We start from the raw sequence: 14,504 nt of genomic DNA, 5'->3' as shown, positions 1-14,504 counted from the left end.
AATGGTCATAGCTGGTATGTTAGTGGAAAAGACAAAAAAACATTTTGCTGTGGTTTTCTGCCCAAATGTTCTTCTTCAGGATGCTCTAGTCATGCTCTGAAGGCGTGCATTCTCATCTATCCATCACTGAGAGCCCATCTTTCGGAGGTGCTGGCTGGGGTCTCAGGAGGATGTAAATGGCACCTCGCCTTCGTGAAACAGCTCTCTGCAAGCGTGCCCAAGGTGGCAACACCAGCTAGCCTTGGCCTTCCCTCCCCACGTCTGGTGCAAGAGCAGAACTGTGCCAACAGCCAAGGGTGACAGACAGATGGCCCTAAACACATGCTGGGGCGTTTTCCTCCTGGATGGGATCTGTTTGGTTCCTCCAAGGATGGCACAAGGCATGCAGGATGAGCTTCTTGGCTAGCTAAACATGTGCTAGGTGGTCCTTCTGCTTGCCTGCCCTGATCACTGATGAACCCAAAGCCAACGGAGGCAAATGCAGTGATGGGATCTGTAGGCTAGGCCTAAATGATACAAAAAAAAAAAAAGTCATCTTCTTTCTATTTCAACAGTTGTATGTTACTTACAAGTTCTGGAAGCACTCCAAGACTGGGTGATGCTAGAGAAAAATGGCTTAATAATCATTAAAAGGATCATTTTCCCCAAGGCGAGTAGATTTTAAATGGCACAAATGCCAACGGCTTTGGGTTTTATTATTGCTTCAGGGGTTCAGAGTCGAAGGCTTATCATCATGATAATAGCGTATGACTAAAGACCATTTGTGAGATGAACATGCCCAGAAATAATAGCATGAAGTTGCAGCCTCTTCACATTTGTGGCCGGCGTTTGATTCTCCACCAGGCTCTGGCTCCTTATGAAAGCTGCCAATCTCCGGCTTGGCATTCAGCACTAAGTGTGAGACAGCCCACAGGCAGGAAAAGGGCTTTAAACAATGTTGCTATGGATATAAATGATGGAGCTATTGGTTGCGGTTATTTTTAGCGCGCCGGTGCCAATTTATTTGTGCGGTCCTGGCGGCTCGCACAAAAGGGAAGGCTGCTTGCTGACTCGGGAGCCTCGGAGGAATGAAAGGATGGCCTCGACTTCTCCAGCCTGCTCCAGTCCAGCTGAACGTTGCCTCCCAAGCTCTCCCAACGCTGGAGATGGTTTGGCAGGAGAGATTCGTTTAACTCCTTGCTTCCCGCAGAAGCCCCGGGCTGGCTCATGCTGCCTGGTGTTGCATGGGACCATCCCACAGTCCCCATCCGCAAGCAGCGGTGCAGACCCGCTTGGTGAAGCCTCAGTGTTCTTCTGACCAAGCAGCGTGGCAGGTTAGTCCCTGCCGTGCTCCCAGCTCTCTGGAAGGCTTGGCTTGCTTGTTGGGGTGAATCCCAGGCAAATTAAATCCCGAATCAGCCGTCTGGGGCTGTCCAGCCCTTCTGACAAAGCTTTCCTCACCGAGCGAGACAGACAGGGGTGGTGGTGTCTGCTCAGCAGCCCCTGCCAACTGCAGGCAATGGTGCTGTGAAGGTGATCTTGGGGTGCTTCTCCTACTCAGGTGGGAGCTGCAACCAGGCTTGCATGCGGTCGCGAGCATCGAGAGGCAGGGGCCGTAAATCCAACCACTGCTGATTTATTATGGCACCAACAGTTCCTCGGTTCCTTCTTGCCTCTGCTGCTCCGGCCCTGCCAAACGCTGCTTGTTTGCATAATCCTCCTTCCCATTAACCAGACTCTGAATCGTATCTGCTTCCTTTCAGGCTGGTGGCCTCGTGTTCTGGCTCAGGATGGGCTGCCAGCCCCATGTCTGCAACCGCAGAGCTGGCTGGTGAGACTGCCGGTGGGGAGGGCAGCGAGACCCGACGGCACAAAGGCAGGAGGGTGCTCTCCCATCCCACCCCAGCATCACCTGCTGCCATTTCTGACCATTTTGAGAGTGGATGGGCTGCTCCAGGTGGGACTGCAGGCTCAGACTGGGCCAGATGCAGATCCCTCAGTCGGGGTCCCTGTGCTTGCGGTGGGATGGATCAGCCTGCCTGAAGCCCGCGTACACTGATCAGAGTTTATGCAGTCAGCCCAGAACAGACACTTCTAAACACCTAATTTTACTGTGACGAATCCTAGACCATGAAGAAAGGCACCTGGTAATATCAAGACAATTGTATTGCCCTCTGGATTTAAAATCGCTTGAAAATACAAGGCATTCAACTTCCCTCTCAAATTACAGCAGAAAAATCTTTCAGCGGAATTCATTAGCTGGATTAGACACACCGTGCCGTGCTCCTGGAGTCAGAGCGCGGCTCCAGCTGCAGGATGGGCTGCCAAGCCCTGGTGCCTGGTGGATGTTGGACCTGTGGATGCTGCTCAGGGACTTGCCCACCTTGGTTCTCCTAGCTTGGAGGGCCACCTCGACCTGGAGGTGTGGGATTCTCCCTTGGTGTAGGGTCCGACGCCTGCGACGGCGCGTCCCAGCGTTGTCACCTCAGGGTCGCACCACATCCGGGTGGCAGAGCTCCGCAGTGCATCCAAGTGGGATGGGATGCTGCAGGAGGTCGGCTCCCGGGAGATGCTCAAAGCTGAGCGGCAAAACTCACAGCACGGATCTCATTTGCTCCCCTGTCAGCTCTGTGAGGCGAAAAGCTCAGAGGCGGCGTCAACTGCAAAGTTCTCGAGAGAAGCTTTTCCAGGCGCACGCTCCGAACAGCCCTGAGCCTGCGAGCGCTTTGCTCTGCACTCAATGCAGCCGTGTGCCTGGTAGATGTCAGGAAAGGAGCAGGTTCTTTGTTTGTGCTTAATTTGTTGCTTTGCTTTCTGTGAGCTAGTTTAATTGTAATTAAAACCCAGCAGCCACCAGGGAAGGAGTATGCAGGCACCAAGGAGCTGAGTTGAAGTCAAGGGAGTGGTTGGTTTTCAGTGCCCTGTTGTGTTGCCCTTGGCTTCCCTTTCTAGCATTACAGAATCAGAATAGTTTGGGTTGGAAGATGACTTTAAAAGTCATTTAGTTTCAACCCCCCTGCAATGAGCAAGGACATCCTCAACTAGATCAAGTTGCTCAGAGCCCTGTGCAACCTGACACTGAATGTTTCCAGGATCTACCCATCTGCATTATCTGCATTTAAAATTAACGCTTGTTGCTGCCTGTGCTGCTTTCCCACTTCTTCTCTTCTCTTTGTGACAGTGAGCAGGGACTGACTCCTGCCAGTTTGTCACGCAGATGAGAGACAATGCAAAATTCATACCATCTGCAGCCTGCCTGGCTTTCTCCCTTCCCTATTTAGACTGAAATTTGTTATCTGCTGCTGTGGGGTCCTGGCCAGGTCATCATTAAACTCCAGGGCTCTAGAGTGCTCCTGAGCTTGGGTGAGTGTCTGGGCCACATCCTGAGGCGGTGCTGGGTGAGGCCCTCGCAGCCGTGGAGGAGCTATATAGCACTGCTGCCTCTCTCAGGTATCCCCACGTGGGCTCGGAGTGAGTGATTAGGCTGTTGGTCTTGGATCCAGGCTCAATTCCCAGCTCTCTGGCTGTGCAACAGAGACAACAGTGCTCTCTGACCTTGCAAGGGTTTTGCAAGATAAATCTATTAAAGATTTAAAGACACCAGCTCCCAACTACTCAATAAACCCCTGTTGATAATAAGGAATCAAGCTGGTCTTAGATTATGTTGGCTGGTTTTTTGGTTTTTTTTTTGCTTTAACCCATGCCTCTCCAGGCAAATGAATGCAAAATCCAATTTACTCGTATTGCTTGCAGGGCAGGACCACCCCTCATCCAAACGTGGGTGGGATTTGCTCTGAAAGCAAATATCCGAGGGGATAATTCAGCAATGCAAGCTGTCAGAGCAACTGAAACAAAGCAGTGAGACGGCAGAAGGGAATAGCAACAGCAAAGCAAGAGGTACCATTGACAGTGAGCGTCACCTCCCGCTCCCCGGCGCCGACCCGCGGGACCACAGCTCGGCACACGTATTTCCCAGCATCTTCCTGGCGGACGGACTTCAGGGTCAGCTTGTTCTCGTTGCTCAAGACCTGGAAGAGAGGAGGGAGTTGCTTTCAGGGGGTGGCGATGCAAAGTAAAACGAGATGTGGGTTAGAAGCTTCTGAGAAAATGAAGCAGATGAGCCCAATGTCTTACGTGCCATGGAAATATCACTTATTGCTGTTGACCAAGGAATAGAGAAATGACCCAGTTTTGCAGTGGGGAATATAAGTCCCATTCCCATTCATTTGAATTTTTAAAAACAACAGTTTTCAAGAAGACACAAGAGAAAAGTTTTGGTGGCTGCAGTGACACAACTGCCTTATAAACCAGAGCAGAAAAGCTGTCGAGAGAACCACGGTCCACACTTGCATTTCTCCCTTTGCGGAGGCTGCCAGGATTGACTCGGGGATTTCAAATCCAAAAGTGGTGGGAGACCAACCTGGAGAGCTGGCAGCCCCCCTGGGAATGGGGTCTGGATAGCCGGGAAAAACTCAGCTGCTTTTGGCAAGTCCTCCCTCTAGACCGGCTGCAATGTGGCTATCAGCCACACTGCCCTCCTGCCCCGGCAGTGCAATTAGCAGCTTTATTAAACTTTGAAAATTTGCTGAAGCAGAGGGATCTGGCTGAGGCTGTCAGCAGAATCCTGGCACCGGTGGTATTTAAAAAAAATCATGGCAGGTCTAAAACAAACAGCGGCTTTCAGAGCGATGTGTTGCTGTGCTGGAAACGTGTGCCTGGGGGCTACCTCCCCCCACCTGCCCTTGCCTCTCCGCCCCAGGACTTTGCAGGCTGGGGCCAGCCCATCACCTCTCCTCCTTGCTCTGTGAGCCCCTGGCTCTGCTGGTTGCTGCTCCCACAGCTGATGCCTCTGAGAATTAGTGCTTATGCAAAACCCTGGAGCTCTGGATCTGGGTCTCCCTGTAGCAAGAAGATGGGGGGTCTCACCCCTAACCTGGCATGAGGCAGAGGCACAGAGTTTCAGATCCCTTTTAAACCCACTGTTTTAGCACTGATTGGAGAGATATCCACTCAAATGCCTGTGGTTCCTTGGCCTCACCCTCTCTTCAGGCTCTGATTTATTTCACAGAGTCACAGAGTCACTCAGGTTGGAAAAGCCCCTCGGGATCATCGAGTCCAACCCTCAGCCCCACTCTACAAAGTTCTCCCCTACCCCACATCCCCCCACAGCTCATCCCAACGGCCCTTAAACCCCCCCAGGGATGGGGACTCCCCCCTCCCTGGGCAGCCTGTTCCACTCTCTGACCACTCTGTCTGGGAAACATTTTCTCCTCCCGCCCAGCCTGACCCTCCCCTGTGGCAGTTTCCAGCCGTTCCCTCTTGTCCTGTCCCTGATCCCCTGGGAGCAGAGCCCAGCCCCAGCCTCTCTGCAATGTCCTGTCAGGAGCTGCAGAGAGGGATGAGGGCTCCCCTCAGCCTCCTCCTCCTCACACTGAACACTCCCAGCTCCTGCCCTGGCTCCTCACAGGATTGATTCTCCAGCCCTTCCCCAGCCTCGTTGCCCTCCTCTGCCCTCGCTCCAGCCCCTCCAGATCTCTCTCGGATTGAGGTGCCCAAACCTGGACACAACCTCCAGGTGTGGCCTCACCAGTGCAGAGCACAGGGGGACTGTCACCTCCCTGCTCCTGCTGGCCACACTAGTGCTGACACAAGCCAGGATGCCGTTGGCTTTCTTGGCCACCCAGGCACACTGCTGGCTCCTGTTCAGCTGCCTGTCACTGAGAACCCCCAGATCCTTCTCTCCCAGACAGCTCCAGCCACACTCCCCGAGCCTGTAGCCATGCAGGGGGTGGTTGTGGCCCAAGGGCAGGACCTGGCACTTGGCCTTGTTGAAGCCCATCTCACTGACGTTGGCCACCAATCCAATCTATGCAGGTCTCTCTGCAGAGCCTCCCTGTCCTCATGCAGATCGACACTCCCGCTTCTCTTGGTGTCATCTGAGAACTCACTGACGATACAATACTGGTGATACTGATGATTTCCTTCTGGGAAAGCAGGAGGGAAGAAGGCAATCTTGTGGGATCCGGACCTGGCTCTGAAAGCGGAGAGACTGGGAAAAAAGCAGCCCTCGTCCCACATCCCACTGAGACAGCTGGGTGCCGATGGGCTTCACAAAGCAGGGTCTGGGTTCACAAACCAGCACTCCTCTGGCAAGATGGAGGCAGCTCTGCTGACCAGTGCAAGTATCTCTGCCCAGTTAAACCAGCTGGTGAGTCTGTCCCGAGCCCTGAGATGTTCCAGGCTTCAAGCTAGAGAGAGCCAAATAAAAATGGTGAAGGCTGCTCAGCCTGAGTGTTGCCAGTTAGGGAAGGCAAGCCCTGATGCATGGCTGGGGCTGGACCACGAGGGGCAGGGAGCCCTGGTCCTCGCTGTGCATGGCTCCTTTCAGCCACCCTGCACACTCCAGCGGCTTTAAGAAAATGAAATAGCAGGCTACAGTGTGAGAGCGTTGCCTGTAATGATAATAACCCAGAGAAACAACCACCACAGGGATGGGAAACCACCCAGGGATTACTGACCCACTAGGATTCCTTAGCTGATTCGAGCCATCAGCTCTCCCAAGTCTATAATTACTTCCCAGGAGATGGCCTTTGCTGAGGTCATTATGGCTTGGAAAAAATACCCCAACAGTTAATGCCTCAATGTCTGCTCCCCTCCTCGGTCTGTGCCGGGGGAGCAGAGGTGAGGAGAGCGACTCAGCCCCTCCATCTCACTCCCGTGTAAGCCCAGCTCTGTGATAATACTTAGAGCTGTGTAAGTCAGCGTTGTCTCATTGACTTCAGGACACACCTGCCCAGACGAGGCCAAAAGACGCTTTGCAAACCCAAACCTGCATGTGCCTTCCAGACAAGTTTCATGTCTTGGCCCTCCTTTAGCTTCTTAATGTGGCTTTGCTCAGCCCTCCTGTCTGTAAGGAGGGGATCAAGTCTCTCGCGCCTCCCTGGGCTGACTGAGCCGCGATTAATGTTTGCAAAGCTCCTTACGCTTTTCAGGACAAAAGAGATGTAGAGAAGTCTGCTGGGCCAGATCCAGCCTCCCCTCACTCGAGTAGGCTCCAGCCCACGGTGGAGGAGAGCTGGGGTGAACGTGTTGGGATGTGAGCTCGCAGGTCTGGAGGCCAGAAGAGACCATCCCAGGGAGGCCAACACAGGCGATCTGCAGAAGCGCCACCCGTCAGCGAGACGTTAAGCAATTAAGAGAGAGAGGTTAAGAGGTTAAGAGGCTCTGGCCTCTGTTCAACCCTTATGCCCTGAACCATCACGGGAATCCATTCTCCTTCTCTCAGGCCTCCTTCGCAAACACTTCCCACGGGCAAGAGCTGCGTGTGCTCTGGAAGGTGGCTCGATGGGGCAGGGTCAGACAGCCTCGGCAGCAGCGATGGCTCTGATTTTCAGCAGTCTGGTTTTCCCTTTGCCTTCCCCAAGCAGAACTCCAGGCCTGACTTTCCAGCCTGCCACCCAAACGCCTTGCAGATTCACACATGCTTTCACCCAAAATATTACAACGGGAAAGAAGCCTTCACCAATTCATGGGCTAACTGGAGACGTTCACCACTGCTCTGCAATGCCATGCTGTCCCCTGCATTTGGAGGAGCCTCACAGGTCCAGGATTTGTCCACCCAGGAGCTCCCAGCCCTGGGATTTGCTCCATGGGGAGCACCACACAGCACCTCGTGCCCTGAATGTGCCATTCCCCACCGCCATGGCAGAGGTTCTTACCACGCCTGAGCCTCTCTTCATCCAGACGATGGTGAGAGATGGGTTCCCAGTCCAGGCACAGTTGAAGACCGCGTCTGAGCCCAGGTCAACGAGGAGGGACTGTGGTTCTGTCGCCATCCTGGGCCCAACTGCACAGAGGAGACCGGAGTTACTCCCAGCAATAGGCTGTGTCAACCAGAAACCCTCAAACCAAAGAGGTCACTGTGTCAGAGGAAGCAGCGGTAGGTCCTGATCGACCTATGGGTTACACCCAGAAGTTCCCTGCATAAAGAAAAGCCTGAGACAGGTGCCTGCTGCAACCCCAGAATGACCAGCTCCCCAAGGATCACCACCATGAGCTGTTCACTCAGAAGGTAGGAGGAAATCAGGAGTCCCACCACCAGAACATTTACAAAGTCTGAGCTGCAGGAGAGCCCAGCAAGTCCTGGTCACCCTGGGCATGTCAAATCTAGCTGTGTCCCCTGCCTGTTAATTGTCAGCAGCTCTGCAGGCCCTGCTGAGCCCTGGGAGGTCAGTCTGACAGATTACTTACAGTAGACGTCCACGGTCCTGCTGATGTTTGTGCTGCCCAGGGCGTTGGTGACCTCGCAGGAGACGGGCTCAAAGAAGAAGGTGTGGTCCACGATGGTTTCGTAGAAGTCACCAGATGCTTCCTTTATAACCTGTCCTTTTTTTGCCCACCTGTCGAAGAAGAAAGAGCGTTGTGGTGGTGCTGTTCAGTGTCGCTTTCCATCTGCACGCGTGTGATGGCAGAGACTCGCTTGCTCAACACAGGTCACAGTCGGGGGCGGGGGGGGCAGCAGGCCATGGGGTGTCTGCTGCTGCCCATGACTTTGGGAAGGACGTGCACGTATCCTCAGAAGTGTCTGCATCATCCCTACATCACCCCCCAGGGTTGTAACCGCAGGCTGTGGAGGTGACACCAAAGCAACATGTATGTATGTCCCGACCGAACCTTTCCAAAATAAATCAAAATTGCTATTGCCCCATGAAAGCCTGTTTCACTGGAAATGCACCTCATTCCTTAGGATTGTGGGGCATGGGTGGAAGACCTCAGTGGTAGGAGGGATGGGGCACGAGGAGTCTCTGCTGGTGGAGAACTTTGCCTTTCCAAACACTTGCCAACCAACACTGTTGGCCCTCCCAACTCAAAGCCACTAAAACCTTTTTCAGCTTCCCCCCACTTTCACCCTTTTCCTCTTTTTTTTTTTTTTTTTCAATCAAAGAGAACTTTATCCCTTTAAGGCAGCTGAAATAACATTAGCCTGAAAAGCCAAGCTGGCATTTGCAACACTGCAACTTGCAAATTGTCTTGGAGAACAAGCTGTCAACTCAGCACTTGAATTAAGCCGCTGTTTGCCAAACAATGAGCAAATGTGACCTAATGGGGCACCATCTGGCAACCTGCCACTCTGGAACGGGTGGGAAAGACAGGAGATGCTGTCAGGCAGCGTGAAACTCCAGCCGCTCTTTGGGGGAAGGGAAAGAAAGCGCAGGCAGCAGCCTGGGGGAAAAAATAATAATAATCCTCTCAAAACAACTGACAGGCAAATTAGAGGGAAGGGGATTTCCCTGAAGAATCTCTGCCCCTGTGGTCCTGGTTGCGCTGGATGGGTTGGGGTGTTTGGAGAAGATGGGGTGGGTTGGGGAAAGAGGAAGGTGCTGGGAGCTGGACTTGCCCCACCAGGCTCCAGAGAGACAAGTCACGGACACTGCTTCCCACACGGGGTCAGGGGGGTGGTTTTGGGGAAGCTGTCCCCTTCAAGAACAGCATCTACTCGTGGTCCTCCCACGGGTGTCCTGCTGCAGCCTTTGCTGCTCCCCGCGGCCCTGCTCTGGGGTCATGCACGGTTCCCCTTGCTTTAATGCCAGACTTGTGTTGCCCCACGGGCAACCAAAGACAACTGGAGCTCCGCCGGGCTGCAGGCACAGACGCTTCCAAATGCCTCTGTGGGGCTGGAGCGAGAGCAAAATGCCAGTCCACGGCAGGCTGAGAAACACTCTGACAGTGCTGCTAGAGCCAATCCCCCCGGCGCTTGCTAACGTGAACCTAATTGAATCAGGACAGCTGACCTGCAAGGCTTCACCCACCATCTGATGACACAGGCGTTTTGAAGATGTCTTAGTGGTACAGATGTGAGCTGATTTGTATGCACTTACCCGCTCTCTCATTTAATTTATCTTTGCACCTCTAACAGATGCTGACTAGCCACTTCAGCTTCCCTACCCTCCCTTCCTCCCTGGACTCCCCCTTTCAATAATTAATCAGGAGATGCTGCTTTTATTTCCAGGGCTGCGCTTCGTGTGTTAATGACGGAGTTTCCTCGTATGGAAAAAACAGCACAAGCGACACCTTCCAGATGCTGCTCCCAAGGTTTAGAATGGTCAGTGACACTTTGGTGACGCCTTTCTCCTTCCGGAGGGAACTGCAATCCAAGCCAAGGCACTTATGAGAGGTTGGCCACCAAGGCTGGTCACAGCATCACGTTTCCCTGCTTCCTGATGGGATCTGCCTTCCTGATGGGATCCTGATTGACATGGAAGATGCTGCCCGTCATGGAGAGCATCTGCCAGCACTGTGGCAGCAGCCTGTCCCTTGGGGATGCTCCTTCTCCTCCCCTGGCTGCAGCAGAAGAGAGCTAGAGGGATCTGCCAGAGCCCTGACAGCTCATCCCTGAAACTTTGCACAGGTTGTGGGGTGCAGATGAAACACATGCTCATTGCCTCTTGTTTGGTTTGCTGGTAAAAAAGGTCCAAAGCCAAACCTCAGCAATTTTTGATGGAACAAAACAAGGAAGGAAGGCAGGCAGAAAGCCAGAGGGACAGGGAACCTTCAGCTGGTGAATGTGGCAATACCCTGTGCTTTTTGTCAGGAGCTCTGTTAAGCTCCCTCTACAACTTTGGCCCCGTAGAGGCTCCCAACCACAGGCATATTTTCAGCCTCTGAAAGGTCTTGTTCTGCTATTCAGGTGCTCAAGGGAGGCAGCAGGTACATGAAGTCATTGCCTTGCAGCAGTCAGTGGGGTGAGGGCGACACCAAACCTGTGAGGGAATCCAGTGCTTCTCTTATGCCTGGCACTTTCCTGGTTATTTTGCACAAAAACACCTTCTCTGCTCTGCAAAGGACAAGAAGGGGGTGTCAAGATGAGGATACTTGGCACTGGTGAGGCCGCCCCTCGATGAGTGGGTTCAGTTTTGGGCAAAACCTCACCCCAAAAAGGCCACTGAATGACTCGAGCGTGTCCAGAGAAGGGCAACGGAGCTGGGGCAGGGTCTGGAGCACAGGTCTGCTGGGGAGCGGCTGGGGGAACTGGGGGGGTTCAGTCTGGAGAAGAGGAGGCTGAGGGGAGACCTCCTGGCCCTCTGCAACTCCCTGCCAGGAGGGGGCAGAGAGGGGGGATGAGTCTCTGGAGCCAAGGCCCCAGCGCCAGGCCCCGAGGGAATGGCCTCAAGCTGCCCAGGGCAGGGTCAGGCTGGCTCTGAGGAAGGATTTCTGTGCAGAAGGGGCTGTTGGGTGTTGGAATGGGCTGCCCAGGGCAGGGGGGGAGTCCCCATCCCTGGAGGTGTTTGAGTAGAGTCGACATAGTGCTGAGAGATATGGTGTAGTTGGGAACTGTCAATGTTAGGTTAATGGTTGGACTGGATGATCTTCAAGGTCTTTTCCAACCAGGACGATTCTGTGATTCTGTGATAAAAGTGACTTGTGAGCTCCGTGGGTCGTGTCCTTGCAGCCTGCCTGCAGCTCTTCCTCCCAGCAGAGACATGGAGAGCACCAGAGCTTGGCAATCAGATGGAGAAGTGTCCAGAGGTGGCTTTGAGCTGGGCAGCCTTCAGGTGAGATCCTCCTGGACATGGCAAAAGAAAGCAAAACGGAGGGCAAGGCTTCCAAGAGTTGTCTGACTTCATAGTGGCTTGGGAAAACATACACCAACAACCGTGGCATGGTGCTTTATGTATTTGTTCGCAACCAATCGCTTCTGCAAAACTGGATTTCCCGAGCGCGGAGATGTGTCATAAACAGCAATTTTTCGTGCTTCAGCAGAGATCAAGGTTCTTGCTCCAGTTTTCCCAGGCTTAACACTGCTAAATCAATGTGGCTGAACAAGCAGTATAGATCTTTTATAATGTCAAATTGGTTTTTAATAACGACAGCTGATAACCTTCTTGTAAAGCTTCCCGTGATGTGCTCATGGACAGCCACAAGGCAAGTTACTCATGTTTTTAACAAGCCCGTAACATGACTTACTCCTCTATTAACCTTTCAGTAATTATTTGTAGATGGAATCTGAATAAAATGGAGCCAAGAAGATGCAGAAGATGCTCCAGCAGCAACATCCACCACCTTCACCACTTTGGCTTTTCATGATTTCTTCCTAATGTCTCACCAGCCTTATTACATCGAGCCTGGCTCCCAGCCAGCTTTCCTTGTCCTACCACCCTTGAGAGCAGGGGCTTCTTTCCTTTATATTGTTACCTTAAAGCTATTTATGGATTGCAAACGTGTCACCCAGGGTCTTTTCCAGACTATATAAATTTACCTTTTTTAGTGTCTCCTCGTGTGACTTAGCTGCTATCTCACCTGTCATTTTTTTATGCTGCTGGTTTTCTTCCTAAGCCAAACTGTATCGCAGGGGCTGTAGGGACAGGTCTGGGCAGGGGGAGTGCAGCAGCGTTGTGTCCCCTCCAAGCTGGGCCTGCCCCAGGAGAGGGGCGAGGGTCTGTCCTTGGGCATCCTGCCCAAAGAACCTGTTTTTGTGATTTTCTTGGGCTTGCTATGCCGCGGACTCAAAGGACTCAAAGGTTGGAACAGGACAGTGGGGACACCATGGGACCCATCCCAGCCTCCCTGAGCTTCTCGGGTGGTTTCTGTAGGGTGACAGTGGCAGCATCACCGTGAGATGCCTTCACTGCTGGCTCTTTACCGCTGACAGGCACCTTTTGAGGACCCAGCTCCAAATTCACCATTTCTCCCTGCTATCCATGTTGTATGGCCAGTGCAGACCTATCTGCTGCTGTTCCTCATATCCCCAGGCTTTGCACATTTTCTCATCTTCCTTTCTCTTTACTAAGCACCGTTTCAGCCTGCTGCTCCAGATGGGCATTTCTTCCCCTTCGGGCTGAGTTTCATTTTGTTATTTCCTTCCCCATATTTCTAACCTGCATTTGTTTTTCTCTGGCCTCTCTGGAGGGAGTTCCCAGTGCCTCCCAATTCAGTATCTTCTGGAAATTGAATTGGCCCGGGTGATGGAGGAAAACAAATTTCAACCAGGAAACAGATATTTCGATCCAAGCTTCAAAGGGGTTATTACAGACAACGATGTAAAAATGTGATTAAAGAATAAAAAAACCCCAACCTGTACTGGGTCCTTTTAACACTTAAAAAGATAAGAGGGAGGGGGGGATTTTTCTAAGGAGATATTCCCCAGGGAAGTAGCAGTCTTCTGACTCCATCGATCGCTTCCCAGTTAAGAGTTCACACAAGGCAAATAAGAAAGGACAGTTTGGGATGTGTTAGCTTACAAGCAATGCCGTGGCTTTGTTTCAGTTTTCATATGTCAGTATTTCTTCAGTGACCTGCTCTGGTTTCCAAAGGAAAGCTCCTGAGAGCCGGGATGAAGTGCCCGTGCCTCCTCCCAGGGGCTTGGTGAAAGATGCTCAGTCGAATCTTCTGCAGAAGGGGTAAAACCCCAGCAGCTCCACCCTGAGGACTCCATTTCTGGGCTTCTAGGCTGGTGGAGCCCAGAAGATCTAACAATGTTTGCAACAAGAGCATGACATGCCCTAGAGAGCGTTAGTACGCAGAAGAGCATCGCTAGCAAGCACTTCGTCTGCTTGAGCGCGGCCCAAGCTCGCTGTAACAAATAAATTCCTCTGTCTGTGGTACAAGGACTTGTAACTCCTCAACAAACAGCGTGTGTGAACAAGCTGTTGACTTCACAGACCTGGGAAGGCTGTAGGACTCATACATACTCTTCTTTGTAAAGCTCCTCATCAGGCCACGGCTCTCTCCGGCATCTCCCAGCAGCACAGGAAGAACTGGAGGGCATCACCAGCACCCGCCCCGCAGCGCAGGGATGCTGGGGCTCACTGAGATCTGTCATGTCCCGTCAAGCACTACTTAAATCCATATTGCAGGCTACGTGGATCCCTGCTAAGGAGGTTTCTTGCAGTTGCCAGCAGCACGCGCGCTCCTTGAACCAGACCTCCCGGCAGATCGACTGCTCTGATGGCGTGTAACCCAGGGAAGTGGAGTGTATTGTTATTTTTAATTAACAATGCAAAATAAAGCAGTTGCTTGCCATATAAATTGTGTTTACTAAAAATGACTTAAAATAGATAAATATTTTCTTGGACGCGTTTTAATTGCTTAATAAAAGTACCAAGTACACCCACAAATACCTTAAATAAATGCATGGCTCAGGGAATGAATTAATTAACATTTCATTCCTGGGAATGGCTATTAATTGCTACAAATTGCTCAGAGAATGGGTTTTGCTGCTTTATTGCCAGCAGTACCTTCAATTCTTAGTGCCGTAATGTGGCAGCCCGTGCTCATCCTCAGACAAGAGCCGTCCCCAGGCACGAGGACGGCCAGCAGGATGCTGGAGCACCCCCCCACGCCCCTCCGCTGCCCCGCAACCCTGGCACCCTCCATGGGGAGGAGCTGATGGAGAAGGACAGTGTTTTGCAGATGAAGTGCTGGCATTCCCTGGAGATCCAAGACGGGCAAGGACCGTGGATGGCTTGGGCTGGCAGCTCCACGTTTGCAGAACATCTCCTGTGAGTGACAGTCCTTTGAGAAATGAC

At 52.5% G+C, this 14,504-nt stretch overlaps 1 protein-coding gene across 6 annotated transcripts in view; it reads right to left on the bottom strand.

Moving 5' to 3' along the window:
* The window catches only part of KIRREL3 (kirre like nephrin family adhesion molecule 3), a 356,544-nt gene that overhangs the window by 24,878 nt on the left and 317,162 nt on the right, over positions 1–14,504 (bottom strand). For all 6 annotated transcript variants that reach the window (XR_012635205.1, XM_074927247.1, XM_074927248.1 and 3 more), the window contains 3 exons: positions 8,230–8,378; positions 7,698–7,825; positions 3,881–4,007 (listed from right to left, as the gene is read on the bottom strand). Coding sequence is in view for 5 of the 6 variants with exons in the window: in XM_074927247.1 (XP_074783348.1) it covers positions 3,881–4,007; positions 7,698–7,825; positions 8,230–8,378 (404 nt within the window). In the remaining variant the exon portion in view is untranslated. The remainder of the gene's footprint in view (positions 1–3,880; positions 4,008–7,697; positions 7,826–8,229; positions 8,379–14,504) is intronic.

This window comes from Athene noctua, chromosome 26, assembly GCF_965140245.1.
Source record: "Athene noctua chromosome 26, bAthNoc1.hap1.1, whole genome shotgun sequence".
In the NCBI taxonomy this organism is placed as follows: Eukaryota; Metazoa; Chordata; class Aves; order Strigiformes; family Strigidae; genus Athene; species Athene noctua.
The sequence above is the reverse complement of the archived record's forward strand: the minus strand, read 5'-3'. Positions and strand labels throughout refer to the sequence as shown.